At 37.1% G+C, this 24,231-nt stretch overlaps 4 protein-coding genes across 6 annotated transcripts; 3 read left to right on the top strand and 1 right to left on the bottom strand.

The window, feature by feature from the left end:
- Window positions 1–777: 777 nt before the first annotated feature.
- On the top strand, window positions 778–13,223 carry LOC106104841 (lethal(3)malignant brain tumor-like protein 3). 3 transcript variants are annotated; one of them, XM_013285028.1, is made up of 12 exons: window positions 778–997; window positions 1,277–1,499; window positions 1,569–2,342; window positions 2,665–4,761; window positions 5,228–5,453; window positions 8,402–8,541; window positions 9,289–9,460; window positions 9,802–9,958; window positions 10,041–10,106; window positions 10,209–10,266; window positions 10,372–10,548; window positions 10,862–13,223. In XM_013285028.1, the coding sequence occupies exons 2-12, from the start codon at window positions 1,350–1,352 to the stop codon at window positions 11,051–11,053; spliced, it is 4,209 nt and encodes a 1,402-aa protein (XP_013140482.1). In that variant the 5' UTR covers window positions 778–997; window positions 1,277–1,349; the 3' UTR covers window positions 11,054–13,223. The 3 variants fall into 3 exon arrangements, with proteins under 3 accessions (XP_013140482.1, XP_013140474.1, XP_013140491.1); XM_013285020.1 differs by having other exon boundaries at window positions 781–997; window positions 1,569–2,354; XM_013285037.1 differs by lacking the exon at window positions 1,277–1,499 and having other exon boundaries at window positions 781–997; window positions 1,569–2,354.
- Window positions 13,224–13,664: 441 nt separating this feature from the next.
- On the top strand, window positions 13,665–16,550 carry LOC106103831 (pre-mRNA-processing factor 19). Its single transcript, XM_013283728.1, has 7 exons — window positions 13,665–13,829; window positions 14,074–14,223; window positions 14,637–14,770; window positions 14,842–14,982; window positions 15,153–15,338; window positions 15,416–15,657; window positions 15,747–16,550. Exons 1-7 carry the CDS (start codon window positions 13,811–13,813, stop codon window positions 16,375–16,377), a joined length of 1,503 nt encoding a protein of 500 aa, XP_013139182.1. The 5' UTR covers window positions 13,665–13,810; the 3' UTR covers window positions 16,378–16,550.
- A 260-nt stretch (window positions 16,551–16,810) lies between these two features.
- LOC106104624 (E3 ubiquitin-protein ligase RNF185-like) lies at window positions 16,811–21,820 on the bottom strand. The gene is made up of 4 exons (XM_013284724.1): window positions 21,391–21,820; window positions 20,691–20,829; window positions 19,019–19,181; window positions 16,811–18,177 (listed from the first exon to the last, which is right to left on the bottom strand). Exons 1-4 carry the CDS (start codon window positions 21,540–21,542, stop codon window positions 18,080–18,082), a joined length of 552 nt encoding a protein of 183 aa, XP_013140178.1. The 5' UTR covers window positions 21,543–21,820; the 3' UTR covers window positions 16,811–18,079.
- A 413-nt stretch (window positions 21,821–22,233) lies between these two features.
- On the top strand, window positions 22,234–24,227 carry LOC106103638 (protein-L-isoaspartate O-methyltransferase domain-containing protein 1-like; the record flags this gene model as incomplete). The annotated part of the gene is made up of 5 exons (XM_013283441.1): window positions 22,234–22,703; window positions 23,051–23,283; window positions 23,381–23,484; window positions 23,830–23,992; window positions 24,169–24,227. Coding segments are annotated over exons 1-5 (768 nt in total), but the record flags the coding sequence as incomplete, so codon positions are not given.
- Between the last annotated feature and the right edge of the window lie 4 nt (window positions 24,228–24,231).

Below are 24,231 nucleotides of genomic sequence, written 5' to 3'. Positions count from 1 at the left end.
TTTTGGTGTTAATTTTAATTTATTAGCTATAGATACGTGGCTAACTACAGGCCTTAACTAAACAAAACAGTTATTTGTATTAATAATAATTTAATACATTTTACGTACACGATTATCATAAAAGTCACCTGCCAAATTTTTTAATAACTTTCGATGCCATCAAGTTGTTTTTAAAATAAGCAGAATAAACAAAGAAATTCGCAATTTTATTCAGTAAATAAACGTATGAATATCAATTAGACATAATGTTAACACATAAACCTTTTTTTGGAGTTTAACTTTTGTAAATGTATCCAAACGGGAAACTATAAACGGAAACTCGTAGCGGGAACGTGAACTCCGAATTTGTAAACTTGTAGACTTTATAGGTATCTGTATTTTATTTCCGTTTCAGTATTTCCTGTTTTTCAAACAAATATAAATTGCATATCTGATCACAAACAAAACTGAATGTTTTATTTTACAATCCTCTCTATATCACTGTATTTCAAGTTCCAAAATTATTACGTAATGAATCATATAGAGTTAACTTACTTTTGTTACATTTTACATAGCAACAATGTGACTATCTGCTAATTTATTTAAATTATTTCTTTTTAATCATATTCAAATATGAAACTTTAGAAAATGCAGCTTAACGTACAATTTTAGAATGCTTTTATCTTAAAGAATACTTGAATAATGTGATATGAAATGTATGGTTATGATAATTAAGAAACGCTCATCTTTCATTTTTTTAGCTGAATAATCGGGCGCGAAAGCACCGTCATAGAGATGCTCGTATTTCATTGGTTGAAAATTTCGAAAGTGCCAACCTAACGAATGCTGTATTAATTTGGCTATGTTGTCAGAATTATTACCAGTTGTGTAGGCAGGTAAAATTCGTCGCTTTGCTGAGCAGAATTTATTTTTCTTTAATGGTTTTGAAGACGAAAATGGGATTGCAATACTTAGAATAATACCAAGAAAATTATACTTCAACTTCATAATACTAAATGTAAGTAACAAAGAATCGCTTTAGTGTTTCGAGAACTTTTCTTTTTAAAAGGTTGTGGTCCTGCAAAAGTAGCTGCACAATTGATAGAGTGCGATAGTCGCGAAAGAAAAATGTTCTAATTTTGGTTAATGCAATTGAATACAAATGTATTATAATTTGGCTAAGATTGTTTTTAATTCGACGTTAAAAACTTTATCGTTGCGTATTAATAATATTTATAGTGAGTTTTGCGTTGGTATTTTTTTGTTCACAACATTTAATATTTTAAATACTTTACAGGTGGTCAATAATGTTTTGCAAAAGATAATTTAAACTTCTGTAATGAATTCATTAATGTTTTGGAGGTCGAGAAATGGATAGGCAGCAGACTAGTGCACTTCAAAACTTTGACGATCCGAAAACAGATATATTAAAAAAAAGATTATTAAAGACATCTAACACAAACGTTAGTGGTGTTTTTTCACAAAACAGTTCGCAGAATGTACTGTTGAACACATTGCGCGTGAGTTTAGTTTTATTTGACTTCAATTATAATATGTTGCGCCATTACTAACGTTGATTTATTTTTCAGGCGCCAATCTCGAGCAGTATGATCGTGTCTTCGATGCAGGCGCCACAGAGCTCGATGCCGATCACTCATAATTTAGTAACTCATTCAATAGCTCCTGTAAAGATTCATGCAAATAATTCTCCTTATCCCCTTCAGTTGTCTACTGTACATGTGCCAGTGCAAATACCAGGATCTACTTCTAACATAAATGTTCCTGTTCAGCTCTCAGCAGCTACAAACTCTATGCCATTACAAATAACACCTGTCAGTCTCCCACTACAAGTTTCCGGTACAACTAATGTTCCAGTCCAGTTACCAGCAGGAGAAACAATAAATGTGCCACTGCAGTTACCACCAGTCAGTCAAAATATTCAAATAGGTGGACAAGCATTGCCTCCTATGCCACTGTTACAAAACGCACACAGTTCTATATTTCATGTTCACATGGGTTCAAACACAAGACCACATAATATTGATGTAAATTCTGACATGAGTGTGTCAAGTTCGACTCAGCCTTATCTTCCTGACTCGACAGTTCAAGTCAAAATGAATAATCAAACATCAGTAGGTCAAGTTGTGTCAAATTCTGGTATGGTCCAAATACCAAATACATCACACAGTTCAATACAATTGTCATTGCCAAATACTGCTAATTCCGGAACAGTGCAGCTCCGAGGTGGGCCGAGAAGTGTGCCACATGTTGTGTACATACAGACACCCACTGGATTGAAACCTGTCACTAATACAGAAGTGATAAGCCAAGCCAGCACCAGCGGGAACCCACCACAGATTATAGTAAGGAGACCGGTGTGTAGCTCTTTCCTTAATTTTAATAATTGCCCTATATTGGCATATTTAATTATTGCAAGTACTGCAACTGCAGTTTCTCCTCATTTGTTACAGGAAAAACAATGTTCTTTTTCCTAAACTCATGTGGTAACATAACAAAAGTGATATAATATAATTAATTTTAATAATTTCTAAGTCATATGATATGAACAAATTTAATTTTTCCTTGTCTAAGATTGGGCATTATTATTTAAAATCAATGAAAAGTGACAATGTAACTTTACAAAGTTATTTTTAATGGTTTCTTAATTATTTGTCTTTGTTACAGGTTGCTAATAATTCAAACATTCATTTGATATCAAATGTCAACAAACCCACAATATCTCAAATGCCCAAACCAAAGCCATCAATACTGGCACCAGCGAATGCTTCACAACCAATTGTTATCAAACCAAAATCAAATGATAAAATGATGGTCCCAGTTAGCATAGCTCCTGTAACACAAGGCAAACAGGCTATTGCATATTTGGGACCTGTCAAGAAAAATGCCAAAAATGCATCTGAAAATCAATCCATTCTAATATCGAGCAATCAACCAGCTCCTACTTCAAATAATCAAAAACTTTTCTTAACTCCAATGAATATGCCCAAAATAAACAATACAAAATTTATTTTACCAGTCACGTTGCCTGCCACCATGGCTTCTAAAGGTCCTATTATTAATTTACAAATAGCTAATGGCCAGATACAAAATGATCCTCAGGGAAACATTACTGTTATGAGAGATACTGTCCCTTTGGATACTGATATGCCACTTATGCCTTTTTCCAATTTGGTAAATGGTAAAGACATTGCTATTTCTCAAAGTACACAAGATAAATCATGTGCCATATCAATACAGGGCTCCCGAGCTGAGCCTACCGGGGAGCAAGGTGAATATACTCTGTCCATACCTGAAACAAATGCCTCCATGAACGATGATATTTATACTGTATCTATAGAAGATGAAGGTGGACAAACACATGAAAAATCTTTTACTCTAGCAATACCAGAGAAAAGTAAGAGCTTATTAAATAAAAATATTATTGATAGAGATGTCGGGTCACCAGCGGTAGCGGCTCCCGCTATCCTTCGACGCTCCTACTCTGATAATAGTGACAGAAAAGTTTCCAATGCAAGCATGAAAAGACGCATATCTCTCTGTAATGAGAATTTTACAAAGAAACTGAGTAGGGAGACATTTACTCAAGTAATAGAAAAGTCGGAAGTACAAGATTCGGAAAACAATGACGACCACCGTGTGCCTTCATTGTTCTGCGACGAGAAGCTTGAAAAAGAACTAGATATCAAAATAATCACTGAAGATTCAGACCCTGAAGATGATAAAAATAAAATAAAACTGATCCCCGAGGTAAGCGTTAACATTACGTATGAAAGCTTAGACGAAGATAATTCAAGGAAAGGGCTAGATAGTAGTGAGCCCACTTCCGAGGAAGATCCTCCAGGTTTGATATGGAATAATGGTGTTGCACACTTGCAGGGCAGCGGCCTGCAGTTTCAAACTAATGAGTTTGGACTAATTGATTTGATATCTAGCAACAATAATGGTAAAGAAGCTAATGGAGCGAAGTATAATTCGCCAATAAAGCAGAACAGCGCAAGTACTGGCAAGGAGAAGAAGTCCACCTCTCCAGAGGATATGTACCGTTGCGAAGTGTGCGGGTGTCACGGCATGGCGGCGGAGTTCATCACACCAAAGTTTTGCAGTCTGACCTGCCAAGAAGAGATGCGGAAGATTACCCAGAAGAAGAGGGAGAAGGAAAGACTTGATAATGCAAAAAAGAGGAATAAAATAAAGAAATTGCTAATGAGGAAACAAGCAGATTCAGATTTGATACAAGACGGTAAAGATAAAGTTTCTCCATACGATTCAATGCCCAACGATATCCAAATATCGGAAGTTCCATTGCTTCAAATGACTGAAGACTTCGAAGATGAGAAATATCCTTGGATGTGCGGTAAAAATGGCTTCTCATGGATGACATATTTAGATATTTGTAAGGCGAAAGCTGCGCCCGTCAAGTTATTCAAAGACCCATTTCCATACAACCGGAATGGTTTCAAAGTGGGGATGCGGTTGGAGGCGATAGACCCTCAGCATCCGTCGCTGTTCTGTGTGGTGTCGGTGGCTGAAGTTCAAGGATACAGGATGCGACTACATTTCGACGAGTTTCCTGACGTGTATGACTTCTGGGTGAATGCAGACTCAATAAACATATTTCCCCCGGGCTGGTGCGAAAAGAATGGTCGAGTTCTAAACCCACCTGCTGGCTACACACCCTCCTCCTTCTTTTGGCCCTTATACCTGAAGAAACTGAAGGCTGTTGGTGCACCAAAGCATCTGTTTCCACATCTTACTAGTACGGTAAGTTGTGCTTTTGACCATTTGTTTGTAGAAAACATGTGTCTGAGAGCTAAAGATAAATTTGTATATTTATTTCCAAACATAGCTACAGTTGATACTTGTTACAATAAAAGCCACTATCACTATTTATTTATGTAACTTTACAATAACATTTATATTTTATTACATCTCTAGATAAAATTAAATTTATTATACCAATAGCACTGTTCATGTATTTGTGTATAGAACATTTAAGACCACAAATTACTAGCTTTTTCCCGTGACTCCGTCCGCATGGAATTAAAAAAACGAAAGTGAGTAGCCTATGTGTTCTTCCAGAATATCCTCTACATCAGTATCAAATTTCATCTAAGTCCGTTATGCCGTTTAGGCTACAAACTCTAACAAATATCCATCCATACATCTAAACTTTCGTATTTATAATATTAACAAGATTCAGTGTGCAATATGTAACATTTGTCATTAGATGGTGAAGCCTAACGGTTTCCGTATCGGCATGAAGCTGGAGGCAGAAGACGTGCACAACGAGATGGTGTGCGTGGCGAGCGTGGCCGACATGCTGGACCACCGGCTGCTGGTCAGCTTCGACAGCTGGGACCACGGATACGACTACTGGGCCGACCCCACCTCGCCGCACATACACCCCGTGGGCTGGGCCGAGGACCACGGCTACAACCTCACGCCGCCCAATGGTTAGTGCAAACATAAATCTATACTAATATGTTAATGCGTACCCACTTTATTGTTATGTAGGATATCAACAAGCACAGATTTATGTTATTTTTAAGCGAACTGCGCGTTTGTTTATTTTTGGTTTGTTAATCACTTTTGGTTTAAAAAGTCTCCGAATTAAGATTTCCTGGCTCTTTGATATGATGTAATTGTTTTTTCTTGAAAGTCAAAAAAAAAATCAAGTTTTTAAGTTGTGTATATTGATTAACTTCAGAAGGCCATTGGCGTTTTCTCTTTTGGATAAAAAATATCGTGTCTCGTGCACAACGGGGTCAAGTGGACAACAAAATTATTTGCCCGACGCCCTTCGGTTTCGTAAAGGATTACGTGTCGGACATTAAATAAACTAGCAGGTTAACTTTTTACCTTGATACAGTGCGTGGTAGGGTGGATATAATTAATCGATTTTGTAGGAATTCCAACATTAAAATTGGTATTTTGAATAAATTCAGTTGCAATCACCGTAATTTGGCTTGTATCTACATACAGTCTAGTTTAGACGTAACTCAAACCCACCTTTAACACATAAAGTAATGATTTTAATACGTAAAAAATATCTATGTCAATTTCTTTTGTGATTGATTTATAACGGGAATGTATACTGTTACTTGGTCACCCTACAGCGCACTGATACACAAGTTTGTTTGCGTACAAACAGGAATGCGTCTGTTATCAGTACAGCGACGCCCTCAATTTCCCTTAGTGGTTGCCCACTGCTCAATACCATTGCTCACTGCTTATTTATTGTACAAAAATGTATCAACATGTCGTATTACTACAGGTTTTGTTGTCTGTCAGGTCTTTTTTTAACAATTACCACTAGAATTTTATAATTATTGATGTAATGTTTTTTTGAATACATAACTGATCAAATACGTCATTTAGTACGCAAAGAATTTAAAAAATCGGCCTAGTATTTTTTAATTATTTCAATCGACACAAAAATTCAACCCCGTGATTTGGTTAGTCATTTCAAACACACATCGTGGGATACTCCATCCAAATTGTCTATAAAGTTTTTTTGATTAACATATTGAATTAACAGAAACCTTGTATAGCCTTGGATTGTTCTCGAAACAAAAGGAAATAAATACATAATCATATTTATTAAAGGTTAATTGTTAATTTATTCTTTACTTGTAAATATGCAAGTTAAAGTATTCATTTTTTTTAAAAAGGTACCAATTTTTTTTAATTTTTTCATAATAAAACACTAAACGAGCCATCTCTGCTTAGTCCTATAAGTCGCGAGCTAGAAGAGCGTCTATTAATATCAATTGAAAGAAATAAAGAAACTCTCATATTCAGAAACGAAAAGGAATTCATTCGACACTTGCTGCGGTGTGAACTTAAGCATCGGTTTTCCATGAACCCTAAAACAAAACACTTAGCAGAAGAGAAGAAAAAAAAGACATATTACACTCTGTCACAATTAGAAATCTAAGGAGAAATATAAAATTAAAGAACAAAAAAATGTATGTATTTCTGATCGATTTCATTTAGCAGAATACAGACAATATTAATTGATTGTTGTAAGATTAAACGAGTTGAGAATCGCGAAGTCAATAAAAAGAAAAATACACCTCGTATTCGATTTATTTGGTATCGCTCAATATACATTTGTTTACGTCGCGGCTCGCGACACGGCAGTCCGTCGTCGTCTCGCCGCCCGTCGCGTCGTCGGCGTGCGCCCCCACACCACATTGTTACTTGATATTCATTATGTGCAACTTTATACCGATTATATACAACTTTAACAGAACATTTATCTTACGCTACAAAATCATTTAATACATTTAAAGTGTTATAAGTGAGTTTATTATCGTATATACAGTAATTTTTGTATGTCAATGTTAATTGGACGTGTTTTTGTAGATATTAATATTTTTGTTTTTGTGGTCGCATTCGCTATTGTACCGATGTGTTTGGATGGCGTTTATTCACATTTGAAATCTCATATACTTGGACACACATGGATGAAACCTTTTTTGATTTTTTTTGATTTCGATTAATTTGGAGAAGTTTTAATTTTCCCCGAGGCAATTTTATAAATTTTTGTTACAAAATCAAACATATGGTACGTTTTTTAGCTGTAGATTTTTTTTTACTTCATATTTTTAACTCGAATTCACATTGCTAAAGGTCGCCTACAAATCTAGATCATCCAGATTTTTATTTGGATTAAACGGACTGTTTTATTTTAATACATTCGCGAATAGCAGCGGCACTAACTGTACAACAATTGCAGATAGCATTTGTCATAATTTAATTAAGCGTTGGTCTTATTAATATTTACCAAATATTAAAAACTACTTTGCTCTCTATAATTTTGTTTTTTAAATTACTAAAATATTGTTATAACAAATGTACGTTTAAACATAAACTAAATGTCGTTTAAACCACTTTGATATAAAAATAAAACCGAAAACATAATTTATCAATACGACAATGTAATCAATTATACTTCATTAAAACGTAGGGTCTATTACGAATTTTGTGACATTTGCGCTAACGTATTCGTAACATCATAGACATTTGTATGAGATATTCTGGTGTACTTTACGCCCGATAGGGCCGTCACAAACGTTCTCACGAATGTTTGTGATAAGCCCTCTGTATTTGATTAGGTACTTCTTAACATAACGACATATTTCAGTTTACTTTTAACTCATTGCTAAATTATAATATTACAAAATTAAAAAATAAACGTCAATGTTGTTTTAAAAAGATTTTCCATTTTATATTCGGAATTTAAGTTTAGTCACATAGATCTATACTACCGATTTTCTTTATGATGTTTCTTTGATTACTACATATTTGATTTCTAAGTACAGATATAGTATAATATGAACAATTCTACGGCATACACCCCACGAACTACTTGAATATCAAAATTAATTTTCCTTAGACTACAAGGAGACAGTTACATTCAGCTGGGAGACATACCTGGCGGAGACGGGCGCCGTGGCCGCGCCCCCGCGAGCCTTCCGCCCCCGACCCCCGCAGGGCTTCAAGCCCGCCATGAAGCTCGAGGTGGTCGACCCCAGGGTAAGCATCTAATGTGCAACATGAATTTAATCCAGAACCTTTCTTCATACTAGGAACATAGGCCGCTGTTGTTAACTGACTACCCAATATTTATAACAACAAAAGTTAGAATAATTTGCAGTGTTTGAACTTATAAATTTCTAGCAGTTGCTTGTGACTTCGTGCGCGTATTAAAAAATATAGCATATGTTACTCAGAAATAAATTACCTTTCTAACGGTCAAAGAATTTTTAAAATCAGCCCAGTAGTTTTTGAGTTATTTCAATACGTACAAAAATCCAAAAATACAAATCTTTCGTCTTTATAATATAAATATAGAATAAATTAAATTTATGCCATTTTTTAAGTTCAACATTGATAAACGAATTATTTAATATTTCACACGAGTGTCGAGTGCCCCACATTGAGTCAGCATCCAAACTGAAACGTGTGTATTTTATTGCTACAAGCGCAGGGAACTTAACTTAATACTTTAGTATAATGTCTCACTGTATGCAATGATCGATATCTGCATTATAACTGTATTAAAAGCGATTTCTTCAGATATATTATTGTTCATGAGTCGATGTATTTCGTTTTTGTTTTTAATTAAAAAAGAAACAATCATCCCCGCCATAACGATTGTATCGTAAGGGTTTTCAATAAGCGACATTTATAGTCACTTGTATTATGTGTTAGTGTGGACAGGTTGCGTTTTAATTGATGTTGAATGGGAACTAGGGTGATAAGTGTTGTGATGTGTGTAAGGTGCCGTTCCTGATCCGCGTGGCGAGCATCAGCGAGGTGAAGGGTCACCAAGTGCGCGTCACCTTCGACGGCTGGCCCGACACGCTCTCCTGCTGGCTCAGCGACGACTCGCCCGACATGCACCCCGTCGGCTGGTGCCTCAAGACCGGCCACCCCCTCGAGCCGCCCCTCAGTCAGTATAGCTCCACATTTACATTACGACATGGAATACAATATATCGACAATAACTGCTTAAGTACTTATTGAGTAAAAATATCAAAATCAAAACAGAAAAAACTCGATATTTTTTCTCAGTCCCCCAATAAGATGACTGTATACTGAAGTGTACCAACCATTATCATGTTAACTAAGTTTTCTTCGTGTTTTTGTCGCGGCAGAATTAAAAAAATCTTAGTGAGTTGCCTATGTATACTTTTACACTATGTTTTATATCTGTGCCGATATTATAGAACGCTGTAACAAATATGCGTGCAAACTTTAGCATTTATAATATTAGTATGATTGTGTCCTCAGCGGAGGAGGAGCGCAGCGTGAGCGGGCCGTGCGGCGTGGGCGGGTGCCGCGGGCTGGGGTCTGCGCGGGGCGGCGCGCACAAGCAGCACGCCGCCGCCGCCGCCTGCCCCTACCGCACGCGCGCGCCGCTCGACCCGCCCGACAGGCTCGCACCACGGTACGCACACACACACACAGCTTCCCTCACTATGCATATTCACACTTTATTAATCTACTTCATTTCCTGTTGTCCATTTCAGAGCTAACAAGTCCAACAAGGTGCAAGTACGCAACAGCACGCCCACCAGCGACGCGCCCAAAGAAAAGTACGTTGAAACTTAAATTACTTATGAAAATATAATTATTTCCATGTGTCAAATGTGCATCTAAATGACTTTCTTCTGACGTTTTTTATTTCTTTTACATAGGTTACCTCGCGGTCGACCGCCGAAGCACAAACGCGTTGATGTTATGAAAAATGAGCATGTAAGTATCACATAAACGAAATCGACATAAACGAAAAACATTTTGTCGTTTTTAGTATTGTATTAGATTTAAAAATGTGTGGGTTTAAATGAATATGTTCATCAGTGTTCCGACGAGGATTCGTCAGTGAGCGCGGGGTGCGGCGGCAAGCGGTGGCGGGGCGGGGGCGGGGGCAGCGAGCGGGGCGGCGCGCGCGCGGAGGGCGGGGCGTGGCCGCGCGCGCTGCTCGCCGCACACATCTCGGAGCTCGCGCTCTCACACGACCCCGTGTCCTGGTCTCAAGTCAGTACACCCATTTTGAAATCTATAATTTTATTTTTTTGAATAGTAACCTATCTATCGTCTACACTATTTTTTATTTGAACTAAATAAATTTATAATAATTGTTAATGTTGTTTCCTGATGTACTAAAATATATTCGAAAATTACATTATTTAAACCTTCGTGAGACATTTTACAACTAATTATTTTACGGCTATTACTCACGTCTACTTCTTTCGGTGACTGCACCTTTATATTATATTCGAAAATACTGAAAAAGTTATTTATCACAATTTTTAGAGATATGTATAAGAGTGTTGTGTTGTGTGGGCAGAGCGAGGTGGAGGCGCTGGTGGGGCGCGTGGCGGGGCGCGGCGCGGGCGCGGCGGCGGCGGGCGCGCGGCTGTCGGGCGCCGAGCTGCTGATGGCGTCGTGCGAGGAGCTGGTGGCGTGCCTGCGCCTGCGCCTCGGCCCCGCCGTCAAGGTGTACTCCGCCGTGCGCCAGCTGCGGGACTCGCTCACCTGACCCTCCGTCGCCTGCCACGCCATCACTGTCTTTCTGTAAACACTACAGACCAGTGTGGCGCAACACTAATATGGACTGGTGTTGACTGTTCACCCACCGAAGTGTTGACACTTTATAATGTTCGTACAACACGGCTTTTATGCCACGAATAAGTTTAAACTCCCGATATTACGGACAGTTTTATTTACTAACTAGAAAATTTATTTGACAATTACAGTAAAGAATAACGGTTTTGTTTCTTTAAGTGTTATCCTGTTCCGGGATGTGTTTATCAAAGTGATGTCTAAACAGTTTTTTTGTGACAAGTGAGGATTATTTTTGGAACACAATTTTGACAATTAAATTTTGTGAAAATGCTGTAGTGAAGTGTTAAAATTCGCCATTATTTTAATGAACTATTTAGAAACTGTGCAAGTGTTCAGTCAATGTTTGAACAGTAACACTATTTATGTTAAAATTGACAAACTTTAGTGATGTGAATTTCTTCAGGTGGTTATTTGACATTTTAAAATGTATTCCTTGCTCATTTTACTTTTTAAACTATTAACTTATTGAAATAATTTCAAATGGATAAAATTAGTATAAGTGTTGTATGGAAAGATACATATCCTGTGTTACCATCTCAACAAAGTATTTTGAAATGTAAATTGACAAGAGATGGACAGTAATCCACATGCCAGTAAGTGGCATACTTGCATGCATATTTATTTTTGTGACATGTAAATGAAGGAAGCTGGAATGCCGGCTACCATCCATCCATTTTACAGGCATGTGTATTTCCGCCCATATTCTAGTAAATGTAGTAAATTAAATGTAAAATGAGTTAAAACGACTGCTTGAAGACTGCTTCTGTGCTTATATTAAAATAATATTGAATGTTTTAAATTATGGTATAAAATAGTTGAATTGTGTTAGAATGGATTATATATTTCATTGATATTATGATATATTTACGATTAAAAAGTCAATTTGTTGACAATATTACTAATTTAAGTTGAATTTATTTGCATAGTTCTATGATCAAAATTAGCACAAAAATAATTGATAAACAAATACCGAGGTTGTGATCAAACATTTTTTTTTAAATATACATGTCACAAGTATATCATGTGTATCACATACCTTATTTTAAAGAACAATTTAATATTTTGACTTAATTTATAGACATTCAGATGTTAATGGCCTCTATGTAAACTATTGTATGTTCACCTTGCATGTTTTCTTAATTAATTTTATAAATATTAATTTCTATGTGAATTTGTAGAAAACACTAGAAAAAATATCCGTAAATGTTGGTTACTTAAACACACAATAGTTTATGTAGGCATCATCAATGTATGGAATTGGATTATGATGTATTTGTTTCATACATTCAAACCCATACATTTGGTGAGGTTAAGTTAATATTAGTAATGTTCTTGTTTAGCCAAACCAAAGAAGGTGAAATAAATATGTACTTTGTTTTTGTAAATATATTGAGTTTTCTTAATGTAAATAATTATGAAAAAGTGCAATTTAGTTCATTATGTTGATTAGGCCAATTGAATTGGGAGGTCTTAGATGTTACATAATAAACTGTTTGTAAATAATTTCGTAAAGATGAAACTTCCAAGGAGTTGTGAATAAAGGATTTTTCTCTTATTGAGAATAGTATTTCTTTATGTTGCCAATTTTTATTTATTTCATGAAATTAATATTAAGTTATTTGTATAGTTTTAGTTAATATTTTTAATTATGTCTTTTAGAAAATCCGATAAAACAAAATATTAATAGATTGTAGAAATGTAGTAAATATAGCACAAGTTTTCATCCAAGGTGGTAAAACATTTGAGCAGTTTGACGGCCGAACATTGGAACGACATTTGTTTCGTATTAAACGTTATATTAACTCATTTATAAAAGTTATCTTTAGCTTATTAAATATGTTTTTATTTATGAACAATAAATCAAACTTGAAATTGTGAGCTCGTATTGTTGCGTATTTCATTAAGAGTTTTGTAAATAAAAAAAATGTTTGTATAGGTGACACTATTTTTGCAGTGGCCATGTACAAATTTACGAGTAATATAGCTTAAGTTTTTACACGTGTTTAGCTGTAAGGAGAGTGCCATTTCACAGGCACTATCTATTCTAATCCGTTGTTCAATAATTTAATAAAAACATTAAAATAGTTGGTAAATTAATTTTTAACCCATCCAAATACAACGAAACCTATCAAACGGTGGAATACTAAAAGGATATTTAAAATTTAAATACGTAACAGCGTCTTAAATGATAAGGTCAGGACATGCTAAAATTGAGACAGACATTGTAAGGCTTTTGCGAAGTGACATCTTTAAGATTCGTTTCAGTAATCGGCCGTAAGTACGGTTTTACAAAATCAACTGAAAATAACTGACTCCATACGATTTTTCCATTATAGAGTAAACTACACTGCATATTGTATGTTCCGGAGTGTCTAAATCGTCAGACTTCGATTTGTTTATTAATGTTAATATTGGATATCAAAATAACAAAAGGGTTAGCAAAATGCTTGACGGAACTGTTATGAAATCAAGCATTTATATACTCTGCGCTGAGATTTATAATCTTATGTTCTCTGTGGTTGTCGCGTCGACCACAGAGCATCAAATTACAACATCCGTCATTCAACAAACTCTATTTGATTAATAGAATTTACAAGTTTAGTGATTTGTATTTTGTTAATTGAATGTTAAGCAATTCTAGTGATAAAATTTTCTTTAAGCTGGATTTAATATGGCCCTATGTTGTGCAAGTAAGTTACAAATATCTCCGTGAAACAGGATTAAAGTTCGTAAACAAATAGTGGTAAAATCATGCCGGGTCCTTAAACGTTTGTACTTTAGCTTGTTTTCATTTAAAAAAAAAACCTTTAGTTTTCAGATTTAAAATGTATAACTAGTTTTTACAATCTCTAAGACGAGTCCAGGTTATAAGGGTGTAAAGAATTATTGCGTTGTATTCAAAGAAAATTCTAACCTAATTTTACCCAATTATAGTATCAAATGAAGTGCCAGAAGTCCCAGTTGTTTCTCCGTCGTCGGGAGCAGTGTTCGAGAGACGTATTATAGAAAAATATATAATTGAAAATGGCGTGGATCCAATTAGCGGGAAAGAGTTAAAAGTGGAGGATCTTATTGAAATTAAAAGTAAGTTTTGTAGGAGACGTAAAACATTTTTTATATGTTCCATTACCTAATGTGCTACAATATATGGGATAAAAGTAGTATTTATTTTAATAATTCTTGAGCACACGTTTTTATGTACGGTTCTTCCTTGGCCAGGGCAGTTGGTCAGTAGTGCTCTATAACTGGACTGTCAATCTAATGGCACATTGTGCACTCTAATGAACACCAGTGAGTGCATACAATCTATGACTGGCCATCCCAACTGTCTGACTACAGTACAAGTGTGAACTGAGCATTATTGTACATAAGTCATTATTAAGTTGTAAAAACATTTATTTTTTTACTAAAAGTTATGTTACCTTTTCCCAATGTAAGAGTTGCAGTTTCTACATATTTAATACCTAAGATAATGAAACATAAACAAATGCTTACAGCACCGCCAATAGTAAAGCCGAAGCCCCCAAGTGCCACATCTATCCCGGCCACACTGAAGAGCATGCAGGATGAGTGGGATGCCCTGATGTTGCACACATTCACACAGCGCCAGCAGCTGCAGACTGCTAGACAGGTAAGCTTTCTAAAAAATATAGTTTTTGATACTCATTATGTTATTATCATTAATTGACTTGTTTATTCCAGGAGCTGAGCCATGCACTATACCAGCACGATGCGGCGTGCCGAGTCATCGCACGCCTCACCAAGGAGGTGACGGCGGCGCGCGAGGCCCTCGCCACGCTCAAGCCGCAAGTGGCTGTTGTCGCGCCGCAGCCCACCCATGCGGTAACTTACATTCGTATTGATATATTTTCGATAAAAGTTTCCAATTTTGAATGTCTAGATTCACAGTAGTATTTATGGAATTGAGGGAAGAAAGAAGAATAAGCGAAAAATAAAGAGTGTTTATTATTAAATTTGGTTTTGTAAGGGTGCTAATATTGCGTGTGTCGCAGCCGGAAGCGGCGGCGGCGGGCGGCGGCGGCGCGGCGGCGGTGGGCATGTCGGGCGAGGTGGTCTCGCGGCTACAGGAACGCGCCACCGCGCTCACGCAGGAGCGCAAGCGCCGCGGCCGCACCGTGCCCGAGGGACTGCTGCCCCCCGATCAGATACGCTCCTTCCTCACACTCGCTTCCCATCCGGTCAGTACACAACATTCAAATCTCTCCAATAGTAGCTATTACTTATCCAAATTGTAATCGAATTTGGCTTCCCTTAGGGTCTGCACTCTGCGAGTGTGCCGGGTATCCTGGCCCTGGACATCAACCCCTCGGACCAGAGTCGGCTGCTGACGGGCGGCAACGACCGCAACGCGACCGTCTTCAACAAGGACACGGAGCAGGTCGTCGCCATCCTGAAGGGGCACACCAAGAAGGTGACGCGCGTCATCTACCACCCCGACGAGGACACCGTCATCACCGCCTCCCCCGACCACACCATACGCGTCTGGAACGTGCCCACGTATGTATACACTGACCGAGATATTTTCGGAGCTTTGCCATTTTAATATACTTGAGTGTGACATTGTTCAATTATTGTTTCGTTTTCAGATCACAAACATCTGTAATCCTGCGGTCGCACGAGGGCCCGGTGACGGGGCTGTCGCTGCACCCGACCGGCGACTACGTGCTGTCCACCTCCACGGACCAGCACTGGGCGTTCTCCGACATCCGCACCGGCGCCCTGCTCACCAAGGTTAGCGACTCCTCCGGCGTCAGCCTCACCACCGCGCAGTTCCATCCCGACGGCCTCATCTTCGGCACGGGTACCGAGAACTCGCAGGTCAAGATTTGGGACCTGAAGGAGCAGAGCAACGTGGCCAACTTCCCCGGCCACGTGGGACCCGTCACTTCGATATCGTTCTCGGAGAACGGTTACTACCTTGCGACGGCGGCGGAGGACGCATGCGTCAAGCTTTGGGATCTGCGCAAGCTGAAGAACTTCAAGACGATCCAGCTGGAGGAGGGGTACGTGATCAAGGAGCTGTGCTTCGACCAGAGCGGCACCTACCTGGCCATCGCGGGCAGCGACGTGCGCGTCTACCTCTGCCGCCAGTGGCAGGAGCTGAAGGTGTTCAACGACCACACCGCCTCCGCCACCGGCGTGCGCTTCGGCCGCCACGCGCACTACCTCGCCTCCACCAGCATGGACCGCACGCTCAAACTCTACGGACTCGAGTGACACTCGCCGTGGCTTATGTAACCCGAAATCTCCTCGTTGTCGTCGTAAGGTAGGGAGATATTAACATTTTATGAACCCACTTTTCATCACAGCTGTTAATGATGAATTGGACCAATGTGGCGAAATGTGAAGCCAGAGTATGTAATTTAAGAATTAATACTGAACATTTTTTACCCTAGTTTATTATTTTACTAGCAAAAGTAACAGTTTAAAATATTGGAATGAAAGTTTTCAAACTACAAAAACATTCAAGATAATTGTTTCGTAAACATCTATTATTACTGTTTAAAACTAAGATAATTATTCCCTTTGTTTCTCCACAGTGAATATAAATAAAGAAAAAAAAACTGATGTTTCATTATAACTTTGAGTTTTACAAAAATAAATACAAATTGCAGTACAATTGTTTATTTTAAATAATTTACATTAAAACATCGATATCATTTAAATATATACACATAGATTACATAAGCATATTAACATAAAACTCTATCTACCGAATTAAAAATAAAAAATGGTCTTTTTGCTTGATAATTGGTTGTCGCGGCGTCGGCGCGCAACATAACCTCAAATCTATATCACAAACATCCTCAACTATTGTATCATACACTCCTACATTAGAACCAAACTAAAACTAATAGAAAATTTACGTTTCTTTAACTAATAAGCATAACTTTGCAGCCACATGATTTGAAATAAAACCCAGGTTCTATATAAAATAAAAACTCGTATGTTCAATGCTATACGATTTTCCAACTACAGCAAACTTTCGAGTAGAATTAGTGGCGATGGAAGTGTTAACTATTTACTTAATAGTAAAAAGATAATGTCTTCAAAGTTGTGAATTAGTACAGAAAATATGAGACCATATTAGATAAGCCCTAAGAAACTATTAAAAACATGGAAACAACAAAACATGGAAAAATACATTTTCCCTATACAGAGAAGGAAGATATAAGATTTAAAGAATACCCTTTTAAACATGAAATAATCATTAACACTAGAGTGAAAATGTGCCTACTTCAGCACAACACATTTACTTAAATTTCGATTTAAATACATAAATATACAAAATTCAAGTCCACAACTATCAAACCCATTAAGAGTAGACAGAGATAGCCTCGAAACAATTTCAAAGACAAGTATTTGTTAGATGTTTGAAAATGAAATAGAATCAAATACTTGAAGTATTTACATGGCAGACTTTTTCTAGTGATTCAAGTTGAAATGTCATTTTGAAAAAATTTAAATCAGTTTCTTGTTAAGTAATGAAATATGAATGTCTGTGAGTTCATATTTCATGATACAGTTGTTATATTAATTTCATTAATGTATGAATAATAAATTTTTTACAACATACAATATTTGAAACACATCATGACAAGGCGAAACTGTAAAACAATTCTCGCCAAATCGTAGTGTGGCAGTGGTCTTAATTTTGCTTATATTTTATGATTTAAAAAAATCTATCTTTACTATGTTTTAACATTTATATTAAATGTGTAGAGGCACGGCTTGTCTGTAACAAATATTACCATAAAATGCAATTCGTATTCTTCAACCGTTAAACGAACGTATTAAACCGCGGTGTTAAAAGAAATGAAGCCAGTCATACTAGATGGTAAGGCCTCTCGTGCGGGCGGTGAGTGCGGTACAGGGTGGCGAGGGTGGGGGCGGGGGAGAGGACGAGGTCGCTGGCGGGTCATGCAAATATCAGCCACAGCACGAAGAGGATGGCCACCCACAGGAAGATCTTAGACAGGAACTGCTCCTCGTCGTACTGCGCGGTGCCGCGCGGCGCTGCAACAAATACAATACAACGTAAAGCCAACATGGCTGACAGTATGTGTGTAGAGTTGAACCAACTCGAATGCCGTTGCGCGGTTGTTTTAAAAATATGTTTAGATATAATTTTCAAGTTAATCTTATGTTCTAAGTAATTAGGTGTAGCATTGTAAGTGATACAAATACCACAAAAACTCTATTCAGAATAATCACGATTAGAGCACTACATATCGTTTGTTCGAAACAGAGCGAGGTCGTAGCGTGAAAGTATATCGTACGCTAAAATATCTACATACTTATGTGCAATATATAGGTTTAATATCTGTTTCTTTTTTTCTTAAAAATATCATTTAATTAGGATTTAATATAGAATTTAATCCAGACTTAATACCGCACACCGTAACGAATTCGTGGACTACGGCGTCTTAAAATTTGAATATTTTTGCGATTTGCGGATATTTTATTGCCAAAAAAGAGCATATTTTTGTTTAACATGTTTACGAGACGTTGTAACGGTATAAATTCAGTACCGGTTCCCGCAGCTCGGCCGAAGCCGCGCTCCACACGGCGCACACATAAAACCATTTGAATGAACTTTACATCAAGTCATTTACATATTATTAATATTTAACCAGTAACATCTATAATAATAAAACCCTGCAAAGAATAAAAATGTATATCTAGAAAGAATAAATTATTATTTAACAGCACTTAGTCAAGTACGTCGACTGGGTCGAGGTAGCGCGGGACGGATGGCGTAGATTCGTATTGTCGGAAGCCAAGGCTCGTTAAAGTGAATGCTATGAAGCAATTTATACTAAAAAGTACTTTAGCGATGAAGAATATTGGTACAAACCTGCGCTGGGCCGCGGGTCGCCAAAGTTGAAAGTGGAGGTGAAGACGCCGAATGGGAAAGCGCCGATGCCGAAAGACATGTGAAAGCCCTCGCCGAACCCGAAGCCTGGGAAGCCGCCCGTGTTCTCGGGCTCCGAGCGCTGACCCGCAGGCCGCGGGGGCACCTACACAATGCACACATCATTAGTTACATACTAGAAAATTATATTAGAGCTACTGTAACAGACAAATATGTCTTTTTGTGCAGATATTTTGCTTGTTACAGTGTAATAAATATGCCTGCTGAAACTGTAACCAATGCCTTTGGTTACACATGAAAAGTAAATAAAGCCTAAAGTTGTACAACTTGTCAGATCTAACCCCTGATGTTCAGTTCACATCATATCTCTTGTATAAGATAACACAGTTCATGATAAATATAACTTAAGATAAAATATCAAGGTCACCATCAACACTCTAGTTAGCAAACCTTATCCATGGTAGAATTTTTTTAACAAAATATTGTTGAGGTTCAATGCATGTTTGAATTGATGAATCATTTGCATAATCAATGGTCATTCATCTTTGGTTTTAACACTATATTTAGATTTTTAACATTAGTATTTATCATTAATACATAAACAAAGTAAACAATCAAAGTGTCTATAAACAATGTCATTACACCTAGCAAGACAAAGAGACAATAGAATATGGTAATACTTTAGTTTATTAGCAAAAGGCGAGAGATCATCGTACCGCTGAGGTCGCTACGGGGCAAACATGTTATACGTCCCTGACACCCTGGTAATGTAGCTGACTGATAAATACACAACACAAAATACAAATTAATAAAAAACGATAATCATTTAAGAAATAAGAAACTTCCCAAAAGACGAAATGACTCTCAATGTAAACAAAACTATTAGTCTATTCTATGTAATGTTTTTCTTGTTTTATCTAAACAACTGATCTGTATAAATAGATAGATACTTGCTTGGAAATGACAGCATAAGTATTTTAATGATTTTTTTTATCATAATATAATCTCAATTCGTTCCAATTCTCACAACCAACCAATTTTTAATAGGCACAGAATAGCACTTTTTATAGCCTGTCCATTAATACAGGTCAATGATCCAAACTGTTACCAACTTTATTGTCTTCATTAATAATCATTGTCAGCTGACCACTTGGAGATAACAGAACATCAATATAAGACTTTTTACGTTCAACATCAAAGGTTTAACATATAACGTCCTTGAAACGTGTGGATAAACACGCGTTTTTCGTCGTGTCGTGTTTACATTATGTATTATTATATACTTAACTCTGTACTTGTCACTTGTTATTGATATAACAGGTGACCTAGGTTTCGAGGTCTGTACTATTATTATCAAATAATTAGTGGACTGAAATTGGCACATAAGGAAATACTCAAGATATTTGCTTCGTAACAAAACTTGGTAGGGAGGAAGGAATCAAAGACACAAAATATTTATTATTATGGAGATAACAATCATTTAACAGCCAATTACTAACATTTTAAAGTCCCGCAGTTATAAAAAAAAATGCAATGAGTGAAATTAACTATCTCTTGTTAGAAATAATAAAATGTTGACTACAATTAAGAGTTCCATCTATTACAATATTCTATGAGAGATAAACTCTATTTTTTACATCAACATGTTACTGACCTTATTTCTGGGGTCCTCCTGCTTAGTGTTCCCCCGACCATAGAGTGGTATGACTTTGTCCCGACTTATGGCAGCCTTGCACACGGGGCACACCTGGCGGCTTGGCCGTGTCTCCAGCCACTGGTGCAGGCAGGGCCAACTGCAATCATACATTATCTACACCTTATTATAGATACCAAGGATGTAATTATAAACTTTGCCTAATATTAGCATATTGATGTGCATTTCACTGCTCTTATAACAATATTGGCAATGAATAAAGATATAAAAAGGGTAAATGCAGATAATGTCTTTATTCTTTACTTGCCGTAATACTTAAGATTTTCAATAAAGTTATCTATTGTTTGATAGTATGGATTTATGCAGCAAAAAAAACTTAGAAATATACAATTCATCTTTGGCTATTTAAATAGAGGAAAACACAAGAGCAGTCTGGAAATTATAAGAAAGCAGCAATATCTTTTGATAAAATGAAGGAAAAAGCTATTACTTATCAAAATTTATTTTCATAACAAAGTTGTTTTATAATTAGGTCAGAATGTCATAAAAGGCCCATGTTTTTATGACAAAATAAATAAATATGTGTATGTTTTTGAATGAACATGTGTAAAGGAAAACTAAATAATGTTTGTCCTGTCGTTAATTTGGATCTTTTGTTATTGATTATCTTAAGAGATACTCGTATTATTGAGCTTCGTACCAAAATAAGTGTCCGCACATGCTGACCACTGCATCCCGAGCTGTATCAAGGCAGATGTTGCACTCCAACATTCGCTCATCCCGCTTGTCCTCCTCGCTGCCGTCTCCACCTGGCGCCGATGCACTGGGCTGTGCTTCACTGGTCTCAGCCATTTCAAAAATTTGAACTGCTTATTGCGTCACACAATTATTTTGTCCACCGCTAACAACCCACAATTTAAGATATCCCCGTATTAGAGTTATATTGTGTAAACGCACTTTAAACTTCTGTCCTGTCTCTGTAACAATCACTGTAATCACTAGAATTCACTACAAAAATTTAACTATAGATCAAACTAAACTAGTTGTTGGATTAACTCAAAAAACAACTGGATCACATCCCCTTTCACGTATTTTTTTATTGACGACTTGACGACTATCTGTCAATTTTACCGTAGATTATAGAATAGTGCCGAATCATTGCATTCACATATTTAGCCACGTTGCAAAATTCCTCGCTTTATTTAAATGTCTTTGCCTATATTGAATAAATTGACATAATTTTTGCCTTGAAATATAATATATCAATATTACATACATCCCCGACATTGCAAGCATTTCGACATTCTGTGAGATTGTAGGGTATTAGGGTCTGGGAAGTCTGATGTCCAGCAATGGATGATGATGATAAAGACGGCTTGGCCAATATCAATCTTTTCTGAAAGCTCTATCATTTCGTTTTTCGTTGCTCAAAAATACGTTTGATGCAATCTGTACGAATTAATTTACTCTTTACCCTAAGGTTATTATTTTGACTTTTGTTTATCTATGGTAATCTCTAGTTTACTTTCATCTGTGGTAGAAAACAATCTGTCTGTTTGGTTCAATCTATTCTTGTAAATGGTTTAGCTTTTCCCTTTCATTATTAAATCTTATTAAAAGTTCATAGAAAGACATTAACCTTGCAAGTAATTTCTGATAAATCGTATAACTTGTTACATTCTGTTTAAAAAGGTTTTAAACAGAATGAGCTTTGTAATATGTGGAAAAACAACTGTGACGTCACGTTTCCCATCAGCTGAAGACTAGGTATTTACGAGTAAAATTGTAGTGATAAAATAGCAAAATGGGTGGTGCAGTGAGCTCAGGACGTAATAACAATGAGTTGGTGGACAATCTGATGGAAGGTAGTTATATCCGTACTGAAGAAGTGGAACGTGTGTTCAGAGCTCTCGATAGAAGAGAATATATGGTCCCTGGTGATAGAGAGCGGGCTTACAAAGATATTGCCTGGCGAAATGGACATTTACATTTGTCTTCGCCCTGTATATACAGGTAAGTGTTCTCCCCATCACCGTTCGGAGTATATATTTTATAGAAAAAAGAAAAGGTTCCGCTTTTTCCGTTTAGGAAGAAGTCACTGTCTATACACCCTTAAAGCTCCTTTTTACCCTTTTAGTGCGAAGACATCTCGTCATTTAACCTTAAGAAATGCGACTTTCAACTTATAAAAAGGATGTGTTTAGGAATGAAAGCTCTTTTCCCTGCTTTTTGTTTTTAAATTGTCCACCTTTGTTATAATAACTGATTAATTTTTATGTCTTTGTCCACATGTTTAGGAACAACATTAACATGGCAAAGTATTTGCATACTTTTATTTATTGACCATGTTACTCCAACAGTGAAGTTATGGAGGGACTGGAAGTAAAACCGGGGCTATCGTTCCTGAACATTGGCTCCGGTACTGGGTACTTGAGCACCATGGTGGGGCTGATTCTTGGCTCCGGAGGCATCAGCCACGGGATTGAAATATATCCCAATGTTGTGGATTATGCAAACACAATGCAAAGAAAATTCATTGAAAATTCGCCTGCTATTGATGATTTTGACTTCTGTGAACCTAAATTTTTTCTTGGTGAGTAGCAACATGGTAACTACATGGATGTTAATGGTGAGTTTTCAATTCTTTTAATAAAATAGAGCTGTGTAAGCATAGGGCATTTGTTGAGCAGGCAATGGTCTGTGCCTGGCGCCGCTGCTGGCTGCCTACGATCGCGTCTACTGCGGCGCCGCCTGTCCCGACGAGTACGCTACGTATTTTAAGCAGCTCATAAGGGTACTGTTTTTGTTATCTACTACTATATATTATGTTGTAACTTTTTATTTTGAATGAAATAATTCTTTAGGTGCAGATTACAGACATTAGTTTGAAATCTAGTCTGGATCTTGATTTTGAAATCACAAGTTTGTTTTTCTGTGTATCTGATCAGCAATCAGCAAAAACATAATAGTTTCATTTTGTTATCATCAAGTTTTTTTTATATTTTTGAATAAATGATGTGATATTATTATTTCATCTTTCTGAATCATATTCAAACTGAGAAGTAATAATAAATTTTATTTTTCCATTTCCGTGTAACGCTTGGTTTTGGCGGGAGGTGAATGAGAGATTTGTGCCAAGATCGGGGGCGTCCTGGTGATGCCGCTGAATGACACGCTGGTGCAAGTGCGCCGAGTCGGCGTCCGCGAGTGGACCTCGCGCAGTCTGCTCAACGTCTCCTTCGCACCGCTGCAGCTGCCGCCCGCAGACACCGGCACAGACGCTCCTAGAACTCTTACGCTAGGTATACTTGTTTGTTTATTTATTTTAAAAAAAGGTAAACTAAAACTAAGCATATCAACCAACAAATTTGTGCAAGGGTGGCCTTATTGATATGAACGGTACTTTCTTGTTGACGAACACTTTACTTTGTTGATTATGACATGAATCATAATGTTATTTATTACGTTATTATCGCAGAGGAGCAGTCGCCGCCCGCGCTGCAGGTGCTGTCGCGCGGCGCGGTGCGGCGGGCGCTCCACC

This window comes from Papilio polytes, unplaced genomic scaffold (assembly GCF_000836215.1).
Source record: "Papilio polytes unplaced genomic scaffold, Ppol_1.0 DF824270.1, whole genome shotgun sequence".
Taxonomy (NCBI): domain Eukaryota; kingdom Metazoa; phylum Arthropoda; class Insecta; order Lepidoptera; family Papilionidae; genus Papilio; species Papilio polytes.
This window is presented reverse-complemented; position numbering and strand designations above follow the sequence as displayed.

Excerpts from the sequence above, each read along its gene's own strand:
- LOC106104841 (XM_013285020.1), top strand. The coding sequence starts at position 1,350 with ATGGATAGGCAGCAGACTAGTGCACTTCAAAACTTTGACGATCCGAAA. Across the intron at positions 10,267-10,371 it reads ATGTTATGAAAAATGAGCAT|TGTTCCGACGAGGATTCGTC; the intron begins GTAAGTATCACA and ends TATGTTCATCAG. Across the intron at positions 10,549-10,861 it reads ACCCCGTGTCCTGGTCTCAA|AGCGAGGTGGAGGCGCTGGT; the intron begins GTCAGTACACCC and ends TTGTGTGGGCAG.
- LOC106104624 (XM_013284724.1), bottom strand. The coding sequence starts at position 21,542 with ATGGCTGAGACCAGTGAAGCACAGCCCAGTGCATCGGCGCCAGGTGGA. Across the intron at positions 20,830-21,390 it reads ATGTGCGGACACTTATTTTG|TTGGCCCTGCCTGCACCAGT; the intron begins GTACGAAGCTCA and ends GTATGATTGCAG. Across the intron at positions 19,182-20,690 it reads AGGAGGACCCCAGAAATAAG|GTGCCCCCGCGGCCTGCGGG; the intron begins GTCAGTAACATG and ends TGCATTGTGTAG.
- LOC106103831 (XM_013283728.1), top strand. Across the intron at positions 14,983-15,152 it reads CGCCGCAGCCCACCCATGCG|CCGGAAGCGGCGGCGGCGGG; the intron begins GTAACTTACATT and ends CGTGTGTCGCAG. Across the intron at positions 15,658-15,746 it reads CGCGTCTGGAACGTGCCCAC|ATCACAAACATCTGTAATCC; the intron begins GTATGTATACAC and ends TTTCGTTTTCAG.